General features: G+C 39.9%; 1 protein-coding gene across 11 annotated transcripts; it reads left to right on the top strand.

Annotated features, from left to right (window-relative positions):
- Positions 1–1011: 1011 nt before the first annotated feature.
- LOC139973094 (uncharacterized) lies at positions 1012–12101 on the top strand. 11 transcript variants are annotated; one of them, XM_071979570.1, is made up of 10 exons: positions 1012–1359; positions 3872–3911; positions 4878–5024; positions 6326–6556; positions 8009–8159; positions 8461–10786; positions 11059–11236; positions 11345–11488; positions 11581–11658; positions 11744–12097. In XM_071979570.1, the coding sequence occupies exons 6-10, from the start codon at positions 10761–10763 to the stop codon at positions 12041–12043; spliced, it is 726 nt and encodes a 241-aa protein (XP_071835671.1). In that variant the 5' UTR covers positions 1012–1359; positions 3872–3911; positions 4878–5024; positions 6326–6556; positions 8009–8159; positions 8461–10760; the 3' UTR covers positions 12044–12097. The 11 variants fall into 11 exon arrangements, with proteins under 11 accessions (XP_071835671.1, XP_071835654.1, XP_071835600.1 ...); XM_071979553.1 differs by lacking the exon at positions 1012–1359 and adding an exon at positions 2417–3141; XM_071979561.1 differs by lacking the exon at positions 1012–1359 and adding an exon at positions 2427–2507.
- The last annotated feature ends 6165 nt before the right edge of the window (positions 12102–18266 follow it).

Consider the following 18266-nt stretch of genomic DNA (forward strand, 5'->3'; position numbering starts at 1 on the left):
ATCGTCAGGTGTGTATCACGATTCCCATCAAATCGGAACAGATACTCCACATGATCTTGGACAAAAGGCCGAGTTCTTAGTACGTACAGGTTTAAAAAGTTAGGGTCTAGGCCTAACTGTAATTAATAACACATTGAGTAAAGTGTAATTAAAGGCCTAAGGTTAACTTACGCCTATATATGTTGTGCAGCGTGCTAGGCAACAATTTTCAATTTCAGCTATTGTTTTCCGGAAGAAACGTAAATTACATTTTTCGTTCTGGTTTAATGAGCGGAATTCTCTGATGACAACGTTGGCAACACTCACCTAGCTCGTTTCCGAGATTAGAACGCTGGTTCAAACCCATCAACAATTGCATGTAGAATGAAAGAAAGTATAGTAACGAGCCGTATAATTAGAGACAATTTCCAATGAGGGACCGAATCTGATTGGTCGACAGGTGATACGCTCTCACACGGCCCCATATGAAAGTTATAAATCAAAAACTTTTTGCAATGTGCAGACGACATGTGCAGACGACACATTTAAGGTGGCATACTCCTATTAGCGTTTATATCAATCCGCGGCAAGTGTTCTCCTATCTCAGGAAAAGTGCCAAAAAGCAGCAGGAGAACATCTTTTGTGACCTGTTATCAATCATAATCTAGTTTTTTGTGGCTTGCATGTTGAAGAGCATCAATAGAAGTAAATGTGGTGAGAAAATTGGGTCAATTGAGGCAATTTTAGACCCCTTTAGGCCTCCCAGGAGCAGCGTAGGAAATTTGTTTACCACTGAGTGAAGAGGTTTGTTTACAAGTGACGAAAACTTCCGGCTCGGATAGCAAAAAATGTTCACGGTCATGGTACGGAAAATTGATGGTGCCATGAAAGGCCAACTTGTCAGCTATCCGGTGATGGGTAGCGTTAAGCTAGTGAAAACTTCTATCTAGACTTAGAGACCACATTACTTTGGTGATTTATTGTGTAAGTCAATGGGGCTTTCTAATGGGCGTATGCTACCGTAAGTACTTACATACAATGCTTACATACAACGAGTTAAATGAATTCATTTAACTCGAGCTTACATACAACGAGTTAATTTAACTCGATGCTTACATATTTGTCAATAAAATGAGTGAGACCTATGAAGTCTGTTATAATTACTGAAAGAGCAACTGCGCCACCAATTTTATCACCAGCGCCACACTGTGGGTCGGGTCTTCGAACTTTTCAATACTCTACAGTAGCAAAGAAATACCAGTTCCACAATCGCGAAGAATCTTCTTGGAATACAACGTGAAAACAGTTTGCAGGAAAGATAAGTTTGGCCGTGTATCTTAATATAACACACTTCTCCCACCATATCAAATATATTTTCAGGTGATTTATACCAGAAGATATAGTTTTGGGGTGTTTTAAGGCTTAGGTGTCCGAACTTCGAAGAGTCCATGCTACTAGTACTACTGAGACCGCAGGTCATATCAACTTTGTACCGAAAATCCTCTTCTGGTGTCACCGGGATGCGAAATTATTTTTCCCACTTCGACGCGGCCACATGGGCGTGGCTTATGAATACGTCAGAGGCCGGCAAGTTTGTGACTTCGACTTCGAGCTCTTACGTATATAGCTCTTTAATTATATACTCAGCTAATATACTCAGGCCCAATATACTCAGGCCTAAGACATGACTTCATGAGATCCATGATGATGTGCGACTGCTTCTCCCAGTCAATCGGGTCTTATTGGAGCTCTTGAGGTAAATTCCATCACAAAATCAAACTGTGTTTGTTTATTAGATGTGTTATGAACCTCCCGTGTCAGGAAAAGTTTGGAAAAGAACCTCCCGTGACAGCAGGGTCTGGAAAAGTTATAAATGAACCTCCCGTGGTATTGATTATTACACTTCATATTACACCAGGTAGGCCCACTGACCTTTCAATGCTAAAAACCTACAAAGATACATGTATTGTATTGTGCCCCATATTGTTTTATCCATCATTCTAAATTATTTGTTCATTTATAAATGAACCCCCTTTTAAACTGCAGTAAGGAGCCTACGTGCTTTCATCATTAGTTTACGTACGCTACTGGGTATTGTTACGGACTTGAAATATTCTACCCATTTTATGAAACAGTTGTCACTTGCGTCTGTATTAACTATAACCAGGGAGCTGTTACTGTTAGAGTAGCAGCTCCCTGCTATAACTATGCCTAAATAGCAATGTCCCTCTGTACTATGCTATTTATTACACTGGTACGTGTACTAGAATCCCTGACATGTAACTTAATTGAGAACTTTCAGCACCCAAACAAACACCCGAGAGATGTCACTGCATAGTCTGTGACGTAGACCAATAAGCCGTAACAACGACCGATAGTCCACGCCCATTATGCTAATATGGCCGCGTCGAAGTGGGAAAAATAATTTCGCCACCGGGATACCAAGTATTGCATAGCCTTAGCATCTTACTGAAAGTCAATGATCTGCACATTTATCATTCAAATTTGGGTCGTTTATAGGACAAATAGTAAGTAGTATTAATGCAGTTGCTATTTGATTAATATTAGCTAGTGAACTTGTAACGATAGGCTAGGAAGACAACGCACACTGCGTACGCTATAACTAAAAGAATCAATGTCAGTCAGAATATTAATGAACAGACTCGCATGAATGTGGTGTAGCCTAACATAACAATGTATGCTTGCATTGTTAAGGTTGTAATTGGCAGGACGTTACTAGTGGGGTTCCACAAGGGTCTGTTTTTGGTCCCTTGTGTTTTGTTGCCATTGAAGAAGATATTTTGTGTACAGCTAAGAAGTTTGCTGATGACACCAAACTATTCTTTGGAGGTCTCTTTTAAAAGCGTTTCAAATATTGAGAAATTTCAAATGGAGACTTCATTCAGGTTTTCAAGATTGTGTATCGTTTTGACATTTTATCCTTCACTGACTTTTTCAGGTTTGCTAATACTAGTAGTTGTACCAGATGTCATTATCTTAAACTCCAAAAGTCACAAAGTTGCATTTAGATTCGGCATTACTTTTTTCTTCTAGGGTTGTGAATGAGTGGAATGGTTGGCCTGAGAAAGTTGTACTTGCAAGTACTGTAGTGTGAATGGGTTTAAAAATCCTTTAGACAAGCACTTTCAGCATTGTAATCGGGTAAGAGTGCTTGTATCTTCAGTTTTTTTTTCTCCTATAGGGTCTTTGATGGGGACTTGAGTGTCCCTCATGATCATGTTTCTTTACTAAACTAAACTAAATAGTTCCAGCATTTATCGTGTGCTTAGGCCTATGCAATTGCAGAAGCCAACCTTCTTAAACTTTTTGAATTAGAAATTTAGAAGGTTAACTTAACCTTTTAGACGGTAGCTTAACTTTTTCTAAAGTTGCAAATGTAACATGAACACGGCTGAGCAAGAGTTGTGCCAGCAATGCCACTGCATGAGGGAAATTCACAGTGACAGAGTAAATAATTGCTCTCACACCCATGGATGAACACATGTTAGGTATATTACTATCACTAATCTGGGAAAATTGCATTTAAGAATATAAGTTTGTTTATCACCTGGTCCACAGTTATTTAATTGTTTTTATTTACTCCATTAGTGATCTTCCCTTTTCCAACATCTTTACTGGAAAGACTCTTGCTCAGCCGCGCATTACACAAACACTTTACGAACAGAATACCGCAGATAGCTGATTGTGAACTATATATGTTAGGAAATCACATGCAGTTCTGGTTATGAAAATAGTAAGAGACAAGATTTGTTTTTCAATCTATGTTTATGGTTAACTACAATTAAGAAGAATGAATTGTAATTTAATAATAAATGAGCCCTTCAGTACTGATAACCAGGATATTAGTTATGTATTTTTTCTTTCTTTACAGTACAGAAATGCAGGGTTTCACGACGCCATTTTCCACAAAGGTAGTATGGCAGAAAACAGGTGGAATTTTACATATAAATGCCCAAAAAATGTGCTGGACAGAAAGGTTCAATAATCTTTTGGAACATTGACACCACATACACTTACATGAGGAAACCTTTTCTCATAGATGTTGAATAAACAGTTGTAAGAAGATTAACATGTACAATTGGTTCATTTAGAAACATTTAAAAAAAGGTTCATAACAACTGTCATATGGGTGAGACTCTGGCTATGAGGAATGATGTGGTCATACAAATTCCCATCAGTAGTGAAGATAATGGTTCTGATATTTCCAAATATGAAGCTGACATAAGTAATCCAGGTTCCCACTTGCCAAATCAACACAGAAGTTAATACAGCCATGTGAAATACATATTATGAAATTGGAGAAATCACAAATTACCCAGAACAAGTTTAGATGAAGTTTCTAATGAATATAAGAAACTTTTTGACTCAAATCTTCTAGATATTGAAAGAGATCGAACCGTTAAAACTGATTTAGCTGAATCGGGTTGATGTGAAAGATTGTCCAAACATTCATGTGGTTAATGGTCAATTGTGTAGGAATCCAGATATTGTGATGGACTATTGTGATGGGGCCAACTATAAATCTAATGCTTTATTTCAAACTATGTTTTTTTTCACCTTTTCAAGTGCTATTTCATTGTGCAAGAAATGGACACTGATTGCTTTGATAGGGAATGCCATGTATATGATGTTGTAGAGTCATACAATACATTAATTATAAGAAAGCCAGAGTTCTACTTATCACTGTACTTTGCCATTATTCAAAGCAGATGTTAACAGCAATGTGGTGATCAAGTGTAAGGATCATGAAGAGTATTTTTAGCTGTAGATGTTCATAGATATTTATAAAATCAACTTTGCTGTTCCAACTACACCATTACTAGCTTCACAACAGTATTTCAATGTGCTGTAATCTCATTCATTTTCTTTTTCATCAGAGAGTACAGTGTCTAAATCAGCCAGCATTGTCACACAATAATAATTAAGCCAGACCCTGCAACTTTATTCAACGATGGCTCATATTTTGTATTGCACTTGGGAAGTGAGTGAAGATAAACTAGACGTAATGGACCGCTTTCGGAAAGGTAAAAGTGCAACAACATTTTATGGAATATACTCTATATGAATGAATCCAAATGATTAACTGCAGTTTAGAACAAAGTGTGAGATAGAAGTTATTGTCCTGAAACTAAAGCAGTATTTATGAACTCCTCACACCTTTGACCTCACCTTAAAAGAACAGAAACAAGTTGTTCAGGTTGAAGAGTTAGCAACTTAAAATTAGGAAATTGTTTCATATTCAAGAAGAAATCAAATTTCAACTTTATGATAAAGAATGGAATGATTGCATGGGTAGGTGTGGAAACCTCAGCTACCTCAAAGGAGGAAAGTGAAAGTGATACCCATCACCTCAGAGCTTATACCATCACAGACTTACACTCACTAAGTAGTACATGTAGCTTATTTGATAGTGAAGTTGTAGATCTCGTGAGTAGACGACTGTGCAGTGTACCTAGCAGAGCAAAAGCGACAGTCAGAAGTTTCAAAGCATACATTACTACTCAATGTGGTTTAACTATCAGCTGAACTGAGCCCAAGCTGCATTCAGAATAAGCATAGGCCTATATACATTTAGACATATGGAACTGGAAAGCTCACACCTTTACAATGTCAGACCAAGATTGGATGGCATGGGCTGATGACATAAACGAAAAGTTGGCAAACCATACATCAGCCCCACCAAGTGGCACAAGGGATGCAGAATGTGGACAGGTGCCTACACCATCAGTAAGCCAGGGGCACCAGCATATGGCATTATTTTCACAATGCTACCCCTGGCAGCTATGTAAGAGAAGAGCCAGCAGGCAGCAGAGTCCACATTCTGACATATATGCTCTTCAAAGTATTGTGCAAAGTAAAGAAATATTAAGGAACAAACCATTTGCTAGCTCCTACATATGCCACAACAGCCTACATGTGGAGAGAGGTGTCATGTCTCTCAGCAGTATCTTGCAGTGCAAACAACAGCAGAAGGCCTTGCAAGTTTTATGGCACTTGCCAAGGTCATGGTCATCAGCTTGATTGCTTACTTCCCTGAGTGAGTGATACTGTTTTAACTCATCACAGTGAGTCTGGATAGACTCAGTTTACAAATTACTGGCATCACTGATAAATATTGTCATCTTTATCTTCAGTGTAGTTTTTCATCCTAGAGTAACTGGTCATGAATCAGTTGATGTCTTTTATAGATGCTGGATTGGTTTATGTTTTTAGTTCTACCATGTACCTTGTACTCTCTCTCTCTGAGTTGTGCTCTCCTCCTTCTGTATGCTCTGCCTCTCTTACATAATCTATCATACTGTTGTTTTCTTTGCATCTGTTTCAGAGTCTGGAAACATGGACGATTTGAGCTCACCTTTAATACTGCAGCTTCCATCTTCCGAGCTATGGACTCTCCAGGCACATTATATGTTATGTCTATGGAACTGTAGTCCCTGTACTGACCATTGCATGAAAATGTGGTACTATGTTTTGGATTGGTCAGTGAAAGTCTTATTGATGACATCTGCTTTTGAGTGGAAGTCTCAAAACGAGTGGACCATAATGTTTGCTGTAGGTGGGTGTCTCAAGTATTTTGTTTAGCTTCCTGCTGTCAGTGTGGGATGTTAGCAGAGAACCCTTTTTAGCATTTGGCATACATGGAAATGTGTACTTCTTGCCACTCTTGCATAGAAATGAATGCTTTGGGCAATATGAATGATTTCCACTGCAGCACTTTGCAAGGCAGTCTAAACATGTTGATAAAGCTCTCACAACTTTGTAGTGGTCAAGAATCTTAATTGACCATAAAGGAATTGGCATTCACTCCACCTCAGTAAAGCAGACAGTAAAACAATCATAAATACATCGAAAATACATAAAATCTGATTCCTAAAACGAAAAATTAAGACTACTACGTCCATGTTCTGGCACATAAAATTTGCCTATTTCCTACATAATTCATTGCCAAGATTGAGAATAGCCCTTTGCAAGAAAGAACGCCTGTATCTCTCGGTTCGGCATCTCATGACAATTAGTCTGCCTGTTTGATTGCTGTAATCTACCCGATGCCCCAGAGGATGTTGGGATGACATGATTGACTTCATATTACTCTGTGATACTCTGACAAGCAACTCATCTACTGAACTGAGGTCATGTGACCGACAAACTCTCCTTGCTTTAGAAACTAGTCTATTTAACTTGGTCATGTCTCTAGCAGTAGTATTTTCACCCCACGCGGCTAAACAGAATGTAATGGTGGTCTTGATTGCCGATTTTAATATAGAACAGAGATATGAGAGTAGGTCGAGTCTGAATGAATTAAGCTACTGTAATAGGAACATACGCTGATTAGTTTTGCTAGAACAGTTTTTACATGTTCATCCCACTCCAATTTATCAGTGATAGTTTCTCCCAGGTATTTCTACCTGTGCTTCTAAGTCACAGTTTTTGCAGGAACATATCAGAGGAGAATACTGCTTTAATAGTCAGTGCTCTGCGGAGTGACTTGAGTAGGTGAACTTGATCTAACAGGTTCACTGTTTCAGAATGAGTAGTTACAGCCATTTTTCTACTGAACCCTGTATATGCCTTGCCATCAGCATCAGTTGTGAGACACTTTACCATTAGGGGATTCTTACCAGTAAGTAATTTGGTTTCACAAATCTTTCCACCAATTTGTTCATCTCGGAAATAGGGCGTCTTTGCTGAACAGCTCTCATTGCCTGGACATTGTACCTTGTAACCCCTTCTTCTTTTCATTTCACCAAGTAAGTAAAACTTCTTACTGTGATGGTAATCAATAACATATGTATCCATGGTGACATTCTCAACAATTACATCTCTGCATTGGCTTGCAGGAACAAATGGAGTCTTACTTCTTGCATTACTCAGAGGGTTGTGATATTGATGATCATATTCTGCCGGAATTGGAGAGGCTTTGGAGAGGACACGCAGTTGCAGTGTCTTCTTAATTATACCCCTCTTTTGTGCCATATTATTTTTCATTAATTTCTTTCATTACATGTAGGTACAAACTGGTTGTAGTGTACTGACAGCAGGACTGGGAAGAGACATGCTGTTGCGCAATCTACGAGCTGCACTTGAACTGCCCACTACTCAGAGGCAGCGGGGTGTACCCGTTCCTGGAAAAGGCAGCCATACCTGGAGCTCATCCTGTAGTAAGTAATGTTGATATGCACATGCTATTGTGTCTGGGCTGGGTAAAATATAATTCCTTATCCTAGGTTGCCAAGGTCAGGTCTGTGCATCGTTGTCTTTGTAGAGAGTTTCAGAGTATGTTTGGTAGACAAAACCAACTGTGAATAGGAAATAACTGCTTTCGAACAGCATGTGTTTGTTTTTGATTAGATGTGTGTGTGCTTGAAGCTATGGGGTTGGAATGGGATTTATTTTGATTGGTGATTACCTAGTATGTGAACATAGAGCCTTCGATATTATTTATATTTCCTTTTGAAACAGGATTACTGGAGCATGAAGTTGATGGACAAATTTAGGAATGAGAGGAACACATGCAAGCAGAAAAGAGGAGAAGAAACAGTTAAGTGACACCTGTTCCACTGAAAAATAACCAAGTAGATGACCCAACTAGCAAACAAAGGCATAAAATGTAAGTACAGGTATAACTTTTGAGAATGAAGCTCATCTTGAGGAAAATAGACATCATTAAATAATTAACATACTAGACTAAAATTGCATTATGCAGTCCTATTCACAGATGACAGAATAGTCAGGAGTTATATGCAATGTGCTAACACACCATCACATATGTAACAGAGAGCTCATATTTTGACACAAAGTTAGTGGATGTTTATTGCTTTAATGCCCTTAATGAATTGAAGTCAGTTTGGGGCATGGTAAAATGTGTTATATTTACCACCAAACCAGACAAATATCCCTGCAATGGTATTTGTACCTACTCTTCTACCAAATTAGATGTCTATATAGAAAGGTCCCCACAAGTATTCCTTCCAGTACATTAGAGCCAGACCCTGGAAAAGTTTTCCTCACAAAATCCAAAAATTGTATTCTCTTTCATTGCTTTCTCTTCCATTTTGTTTCATTCATTGCTTTAAATATTTTATTGTATCTGTGCAATCTTAACATTTACAATGTGATATATATTTTCATTACATTCTTTTGAATTTGTTTTTTGGCTTCCCGCATTTTTTTCTGCTTCTTTATTCTGTACTCCTGTTTGTACAGGTTATTTTTTCGTTCTTTATTTTCAAGTTCTTTGTTTGTAAAATTTGACGTTATTAGCTCCAATGAAAAACAATCCTTTGAAACATTTTAAAAAAATAACCCTTTCCTGGACTCCCTTATACCGAATCTCCATCATAAGTACATAATGAATAAACCTACTCAAAAAAATAACTTAAAATCTAGATAAGCTAGACTTTTTAAACTGGGAGGAGGCTCTGGCAGAGGGAGAGGCGCCCATGTTTAGGAAATCGGTGGCTATAGGGCTTGCGACTCAAACTCCCAAAGAATAGGTCTCTGGGAACAGTGCAGCCACTGGGAAGGGTTTTTCCTTTTCTCTGTTTTCTTTCAAATGTAATATCCAGTGGATCTGGATCTAATTACATAGTTCCTTGCTGTGTCAACGTAAAAATAAGACTTCATGAAGTCAGACCAACTTAAAATTTATCTCAAGGATTGGGCTTTTTGATAGCTCTATTTATATGTAGGGATATGCACTAGTTAATTGCAATTTCAGCCCTCGAAACTAGCTGTAGGGATATGCAATAGTTTATTTGCAATTTCAGCCCTCCGAACTAGTGTCGGGATATGCACTAGTTTATTTGCAATTTCAGCCCTCCAAACTAGCTGTAGGGATATGCACTAGTTAATTGCAATTTCAGCCATCCAAAGTAGTGTAGGGATATGCAATAGTTTATTTGCAATTTCAGCCATCCAAACTAGTGGAGGGATATGCACTAGTTTATTTGCAATTTCAGCCCTCCAAACTAGCTGTAGGGATATGCACTAGTTAATTGCAATTTCAGCACTCCAAAGTAGTGTAGGGATATGCACTAGTTTATTTGCAATTTCAGCCCTCCAAACTATTGTAGAGATATGCACTAGTTAATTGTAATTTCAGCCCTCCAAACTAGCTGTAGGGATATGCACTAGTTAATTGCAATTTCAGCCATCCAAACTAGTGTAGGGATATGCAATAGTTTATTTGCAATTTCAGCCCTCCAAACTAGCTGTAGGGATATGCACTAGTTAATTGCAATTTCAGCCCTCCAAACTAGTGTAGGGATATGCAATAGTTTATTTGCAATTTCAGCCCTCCAAACTAGTGTAGGGATATGCACTAGTTTATTTGCAATTTCAGCCCTCCAAAGTAGTGTAGGGATATGCACTAGTTTATCTGCAATTTCAGCCATCCAAACTAGTGTAGGGATATGCATTAATTTATTTGCAATGCGGCCCTTCAAACTGGTGTAGGGATATGCAATAGTTTATTTGCAATTTCAGCCTTCAAAACTCCAGGAAGTTGCGGGTAAGGAACCTGAAAAAGTTTGTGGTCAGGACCATTGACAACGTGGTTTATACACGAAATCTAAGATTAATGTATATATCCAAAAATATCCGTTATTTTTAATTAACTTTCCCTGTGTCAGTTTATCATCAAGCTCTATGAGGTAACAACATGTTTCATTTGTAACTTTTCTAAGATTTTGACTGATATGATGCTTTTTTTGTAGTTTGATGTGAAGTTAGGTGTTGCAGAAAATGTACGTTTGCAGTTTATGCTGAGGGCAGCTATGGAGACCAGGTACAATCAGTTAAGTTCGTTCCTTACTTTTTAAACATCTTAGGTCCAAGCATGTGTTATATTATGTGATATGCCTGCTACTACTGTACTAGATCCAATAATTGTTTCAGTATGTGAACGAAGACGTTACAAGTATTCATGGACCTTACCTTTTACGTGGAGGAGATTAGGTAAAGCCATGTCCTATTGTAATATGTCATCGGCACCACAATTTGCAAGCTTCGTAACAAACTGATCACCGTTTTTTTCTTTTTGCTTCAATTCTCCCATAGAGGTAGAATACCCATAAACCAGTGGGAGAAGGTCATGGGACCGATGTGGTTGTCTTACACCACCGGCGCCCCGATTTTGTCAAAGAGGGTCACGAAATGCATAAGTTCGTGTTGGTTGAACACTGGCCTTAAAAGCCACATTTCAACCACACTCCTGAGAAACACGATAGTCTCCAAGGTAGGAAAAAATGATCTATTGAAACAGATAACTTTTTTGTATTATATTTCTTTCTTAGCGTTAACATTCTAAACCGGTGTTAATGGCTTTATGTGACTTATTTTTCAGTGCTTCGAAGAACAACCAGAGTCACTAAAAACATTGTCGTCCCACATGACCCACACAGAAAAAGTACAAAAAAAATATCTGGTGAGCCAGAAGAGGCAGAACGCCGTCGCGACTGCCAAGGTCATGAGATGCGTGACTGAGAAGGTACGAGTTATAACCTAAAATTTCGTTTTCAACCACACAGAAGGTACCATAATCAAACGTGTTAAACGTGTTTTTTCTTTCTTATTGCACAGAGCAAGACGCCGACATACGGGCCAGGACCCAGTGGCGTTAAGTTTCCACGCGCGGGAACTATGACAAACACTGACCAGGTAAATAACCCTTCATAAGAAACGCCAACGAGGAAGAGGAATCAGAGATCTTATGGTTATCTGTTTTTTTTTTGCTTTCTTGCAGGACACCGACAAGCAATCGACGACTACGACGACAGGAGGGACGGAAAGCAGTAGGATGTGGACTGGCATTAGGCATAGGACAGAAAAGACCCCTGAGGACGAGACAGTTTGGACAGACAATGTCGAGACTGTACTGCGACTGGTTTTTTGCAATGTTTTTGCCTCGAAGACGACCCCGACGACCAGACAGGTAAACGAGACTTTGGACGGGCACGCGACCACCAAGTTCGTGTTCCTCAAAAAATCGACAGTGGAGGGAATCCGCCAAAACCTTGTGTATCGTATTAATAAGCTTAAGTAAACAACATGAAACATTTTATGAGACAGCATTGGGGGGCGGGGGAGTGGGGATGGGTGGGCGAGGACATTCAAGTATTTACAGGGGGGGTGTAGGGAGTCAAGTTTTTACAGGTGGTATGTGGAGTAAAGTTTTTACATGGGGGTGTTGGGAGTACAGTTTTTACATGGGGGGTGTGGGGCGTAAAGCTTTTACATGGGGGTGTGGGGAGTAAAGTTTTAACATGGGGGGTGTGGGGAGAAAAGTTTTTACAAGGGGGTGTGGGGAGTAAAGTTTTTACAGGGGGTGTGTGTGGAGTAAGTTTTTACATGGGGGTGTGGGGAGTACAGTTTTTACATGGGGGGTTTGGGGGAGTAAAGTTTTTACAGGGGGGTGTGGGGTGTAAAGTTTTTACAGGGGGGTGTAGGGAGTAAAGTTTTTACATGGGGGGTGTGGGGAGTAAAGTTTTTACATGGGGGGTGTGGGGAGTACAGTTTTTACAGGGGGTGTGGGGAGTTAACGAGTTACATTTCATTTAAGTCTTTCGTAGTTGAATAGAAGAAGTAACTTCAACATTTCTGTTTCTGTCTTCTTTCAAAAGTTGATGTCGGCGCTGGCGTCCTTGTTTAGGGTTATCATAGCTACTACAGGTGAAAAACACCTATTTTTGGGGGGACCTCAAAGACGTATAGACTATACCCCCTTCCCGAAGATTAATGCTACCGTATGAGTTGTCTACACGTAGCTACGACTCTCGTCTCCCACATAACAAAAATTCAGCCCTGTCACATGCCCTCGGTGGAAAGGAAGGGGTACCGAAAAGAGGTACTCTTTTAACTTTTCAAGACAAAAACACCTATTTTTGGCGCAAATAGAAATCATATAGACAAAGAGCCTTTTCCGGTCAGATAGTTACACGAAATTGATGTATGATAAAGACGAGGGTGTCTTCTACTACACGTCAAAATTTCATGTCGATGGGTTCTTCAGACAGGGCAGGAGGGGGGGTTGACAAGAGGGGGTTTTCCAACTTTTGCACTTATTAAGAACATGTATTTCTATCGGGTCCTCTGGGACCACGTATCTCCCGAACGGAAGCAGATATGGACCTGGGAGTTGCAGATTTGGGCTCCTGGGCATGGATTACCCCTTGTGACGTCCTTATGGTTTTTTTGGGGTGAAAATAATTTTTATCGCAAAGACTGGCAGTGTGTATCTTTTCTGCTTGTTCTCGACACGCTGATCACGATTCTGAAGTTTATTTTGGAATTGGGTGTTGTGTGGGGGCATGGGGGGCCAAAAACCATTGGGAGGGGGGCACGAGCCCAAGTTGGTGTCTCCAAAAACGAACGAAATACACCTGTTCTGGTGCTTCTTGGGGCGCTGATGATGAATCTGAGATTATTTTGGCGGTTCGGAGGCGTGGGGAGTGGTGGGGGAATTTAATGCGTTCCATGGCGCACGCTACGGAGAGTTTTTGCTGACTGTTTGTACTTTTTCTCACAATTACCCCCTACCACCCGGAGAAGTGACACACCTAGGAGTTTCATTCTATTTTGGAAAGGGGACACCCTAGCGGTGGTACCCTGAAAAGATGGCCGTAATCGGACCACCCCAGAAACCATGGTAACGCTCCACAGTAGAATGGTCGGGATTTTCCCGTACATAGTAACACTAATTATTATGACCTTTTCGGATTTTTCCCAAAATGACCCCCCACCACCCCGGAGAAGAGACGCACCTACAAGTTTCATCCTATTTCGGAAAGGGGACACCCTCGCGGTGGTACCCCGAAAAGATGGCCGTAGTCGGACCACCCCAGTAACCATGGTAACGCTCCAAAGTAGAAGGGTCGGGATTTTCAAAAACGTATATAGCAAATTATTATGCCTTTTCAGATTTTGTTTCAAAATGACCCCCCCTTTCACCCAGGAATGAGAAGCACCTAAAAGTTTCATCCTAATTTGGAAAGGGGACACCCTGTCGGTAGTACCCTGAAAGGATTGCTGTAATCGGACCACCCCAGTAACCATGGTAACGCTCCAAAGTAGAAGGGTCGGGATTTTCCCGAACGTAGTAACACTAATTATTATGACCGTTTTAGATTTTTTTTCAAAATGACCCCCACCACCCCGGGGAAGTAACGCACCTATAAGTTTCATCCTATTTCGGACAGGTGACACCCTAGCGGTGGTACCCTGAAAAGATGGGGGAAATCGGACTGACCCAGTAACCATGGTAACGTTCCAAAGTATAAAAGTCGGTATTTTCCAGTATATAGAGTAATTTAGTGTTAGGCAGATAGGTTAATGAATTTTAATTAATTAACCGAATATGCAAATGAGCTGAAATTTTTATGACGTCATCAATAGGATGTAATGGATGGGTAAAAAAAGTTTGAAGATGCCCCCCAAGTTTTGCATTTGGGAAGGGGCCCCCACCCCAAAATTTTCCCCCTCCAATTTTTACCAAAATGGTGCCAATTTGTCGAGGGGGTGCAGGGGTATCTAAAAATATTAATTTCGACACCCCACCCCCGGGGAAGCATTTTTTTAATAATATTTTGTCAAGTCCCGACCGTCCATTTTAATTAGGTCCCGACCGTCCATTTTCAGGTCCCGACCGTCCATTTTCAGGTCCCGACCGTCCATTTTCAGGTCCCGACCGTCCATTTTCGTTCTCTAACATTTTTCGAAAAAGTGCCAAGTCCCGACCGTCCATTTTCAAGTCCCGACCGTCCATTTTCAAGTCCTGATTGTCCATTTCTAGGTCCCGAGTGTCCAAGTGTCTGAACCCTAACCTCAACCCTAACCCCCTAACCCACTAACCCCCTAACCCTAACCCCTAACCCTAACCCCCTGTTGTGTGTGGCGCCCTTTTGATTCCTTTCCAAGTGATAAGAGTAGTATAAACACTTATATTTTGGTGAAAAATGAAATTTAATAACCATATCTCGACGTCATTTCATATCGAATTTAAATGACAAAACTTCGTCGAATGCCACTTTTGTCTCGAGAAAAGCGTCTACTGGGTGCTGGGAATCCCTTCTACGTATTCTGAGACAGATTTCAGAACTTTCATTTTTGGCCCGAAATGGCCAATTTCATAAGGCTATACCTTTATGATTTTGTCCAATTTTGGCCAAAATCGAAGCTTTTTTAATTATTACCAAAATTGTACATGCGGTGTGTGGCGCCCTTTGGATTCTTTTCCAGGTGACAAAAGTAGTATAAACACTTATATTTTGGTGGAAAAATGAAATTTAATAACCATATCTCGACGTCATTTCATATCGAATTTAAATGACAAAAACTTCGTCGAATGCCACTTTTGTCTCAAGAAAAACGTCTTCTGGGTGTTGGAAGTCCCTTCTAGGTATATTGAGAGAGATTTGAGAACTTTCATTTTAAGCCCAAAATGGCCAATTTCATGATTTTGTCCGATTTTGGCCAAAATCGAGACTTTTTTAATTATTACCAAAATTGTACCTACGGTGTGTGGCGCCCTTTGGATTCTTTTCCAGGTGACAAGAGTAGTATAAACACTTATATTTTGGTGGAAAAATGAAATTTAATAACCATATCTCGACGTCATTTCATATCGAATTTAAATGACAAAAACTTCGTCAAATGCCACTTTTGTCTCGAGAAAAGCGTCTACTGGGTGCTGGAAGTCCCTTCTACGTATTCTGAGAAAGATTTGAGAACTTTCATTTTTGGCGCAAAATGGCCAATTTCATAAGGCCCTTATGATTTTATCCGATTTTGGCCAAAATCGCGACTTTTTTAATTCATCTTAAAATTGTGTTTGGCGACCTTTTGATTCCTTTCCAGGTAATAAGAGTAGTAAACACACTCATATTTTCGTGGAAAAATGAAATTTAATAACCATATCTTGACGTCATTTCATATCGGATTTAAATGACTAAAACTTCATCGTATGCCACTTTTGTTCTCGGGAGAAGCGTGTACTGGGTGCTGGGGGTCTGTTATACGTATCCTGACAGGAATTTGAGAACTTTCATTTTTGGCCCAAATTCGACAATTTTGTAAGCATATACCCTTATGATTTTGTTCGATTTTGGCCAAAATCGCGACTTTTTTAATTCTTCCCAAAATTGTACCTGCGGTGTTTGGCGCCCTTTTGATTCCTTTCCAGGTGATAAGAGTAGTAAAAACATTCATATTTTGGTGGAAAAATGAAATTTAATAACCATATCTTGACGTCATTTCATATCGGATTTAAATGACTAAAACTTCGCCTTTATGATTTTGTTCGATTTTGGTAATGATGTGGGTACGTGGTAGGGTGGACTGGGTAGTGATGTGGGTACGTGGTAAGGTGGACGAGGTAGTTATGTGTGGACGCGAGAGGGTGGACGGGGTAGTGATGTTGGGACGTGGTAGGGTGGACGGGGTAGTGATGTGGGTACGTGGTTACGATTTTCATTTATATATATATATATATATATATATATATACTCTCAACCTCAGTAGGGTTCTTACATTAAGAGTGTAACCACGTGATCATGACGGATCACGGTTCTCCACCAAAGAATGTGTAAAAGTAATGAGGCCTGACGTTTTGATCCTATAGCAGACTGAATGACAAAGTCATTCAGCCTCTGAAGAAGATTCTGCTTAATTTAACACATTCTCTTACACAGGCGCTTTAGTGGATAAGTAGTTCGCTTACAGTTTTGGTTTAGTTTGATCTCCACAAAAGCAACAGATACCATACAATAAACAAGCTATCGGACAGACAATTACTATTACGACATCACGAATGCAGACAATGCGTACAGTGAAGCTTCGAGGACATTACAACGGTGACATCCCTATGTTCCGACGTCTCTATGTTCCGACATCCCTATGTTCCGACGTCTCTATGTTCCGACGTCCCTATGTTCCGACGTCTCTATGTTCCGACGTCTCTATGTTCCGACGTCTCTATGTTCCGACGTCTCTATGTTCCGACGTCTCTATGTTCCGACGTCTCTATGTTCCGACGTCTCTATGTTCCGACAATTTTTTGGACTCTAATTTTTTGTTACCACATTTTTTCGGACCCATTTTTTGTGACCCAATTTTTTTCGGACCCCATTCTTTTGTGACCCAATTTTTTTCGGACCCCATTTTTTTTGGACCAAAATTTTTTCGGACCCAATTTTGCTCACCCATAATTTTTTGGGCAAAATTTTTTACCAACATGTTTTCGGACCAATTTTTTTCTGACCAATGTTATTTGGGACCCCAATTTTTTTGGACCAAAATTTTTTCGACCCAAATTTTAGACCAACATGATTTCTGACCAATTTTTTCCTGACCCCTAATTAGGACCAAAGGATGGTCGGGACCTAAGAGTGAACCACCGGGACCTGCGACCCCTAACACCAACTTTTTTTTTTCGTCAGTCCCCACCCCACGGCCCGAAAAATGGGGTCCAAAAAGAATGAGTCTCCAAACAAACATGAGGTACAAACAAATTGGGTCCGAAAAAAAATGAGGTCCAAAAAAATTGGGTCCGCCAAAAAATTTGGGTAAACAAAAATTGGGGCCGAAAAAAATTGGGTCCGAAGAAAATGGGTCCGAAAAAATTTTGGTGAAAAAAATTAGAGTCCAAAAAAATTGTCGGAACATAGAGACGTCGGAACATAGAGACGTCGGAACATAGAGACGTCGGAACATAGAGACGTCGGAACATAGAGATGTAACCATTACAACATGGACCAAATAATAATTAAACGGAAGAGGAAAGCATTCCCAAAAACAGTCTAGAGTTTTAACTTGTTTCATATTAGACCATGAATTTATCTTCAACAATAGTAAGTACACCGGTGATAACTGTCCCTTCATTCGCCCACGTTCCCCCCCCCCCCAACCAAGTACTGATTAACACCTTCTGGGACTCTAAGACAACATACTCTCCAGACCCCCCCCCCCCCCGCCCATCACTCCGCTTTAACTTTTAAAGGCACACTTGCCTCATCTGGATATTGGATAATGTGGCTTGCACAGCGACAATAGTATATATCGTTATATAGTTGTGTATATAACAACTACGAGGAACCAACCTAACACATAGATGATTATTGACTAGTCTGTATTAGAATGGCTAGTAGAGAATCTATGATTCCTAGAAATAAGCATGCGATGAACCTTTACCTCAAACAGCTAATACATTTGGATTCAATTTGGAAGTTGTGGGATCTGTGGTTACTTTTATATAACAAAATGTGAGACTTGGT

The sequence above is a fragment of the Apostichopus japonicus genome, chromosome 2 (assembly GCF_037975245.1).
Source record: "Apostichopus japonicus isolate 1M-3 chromosome 2, ASM3797524v1, whole genome shotgun sequence".
NCBI classification, from domain to species: domain Eukaryota; kingdom Metazoa; phylum Echinodermata; class Holothuroidea; order Aspidochirotida; family Stichopodidae; genus Apostichopus; species Apostichopus japonicus.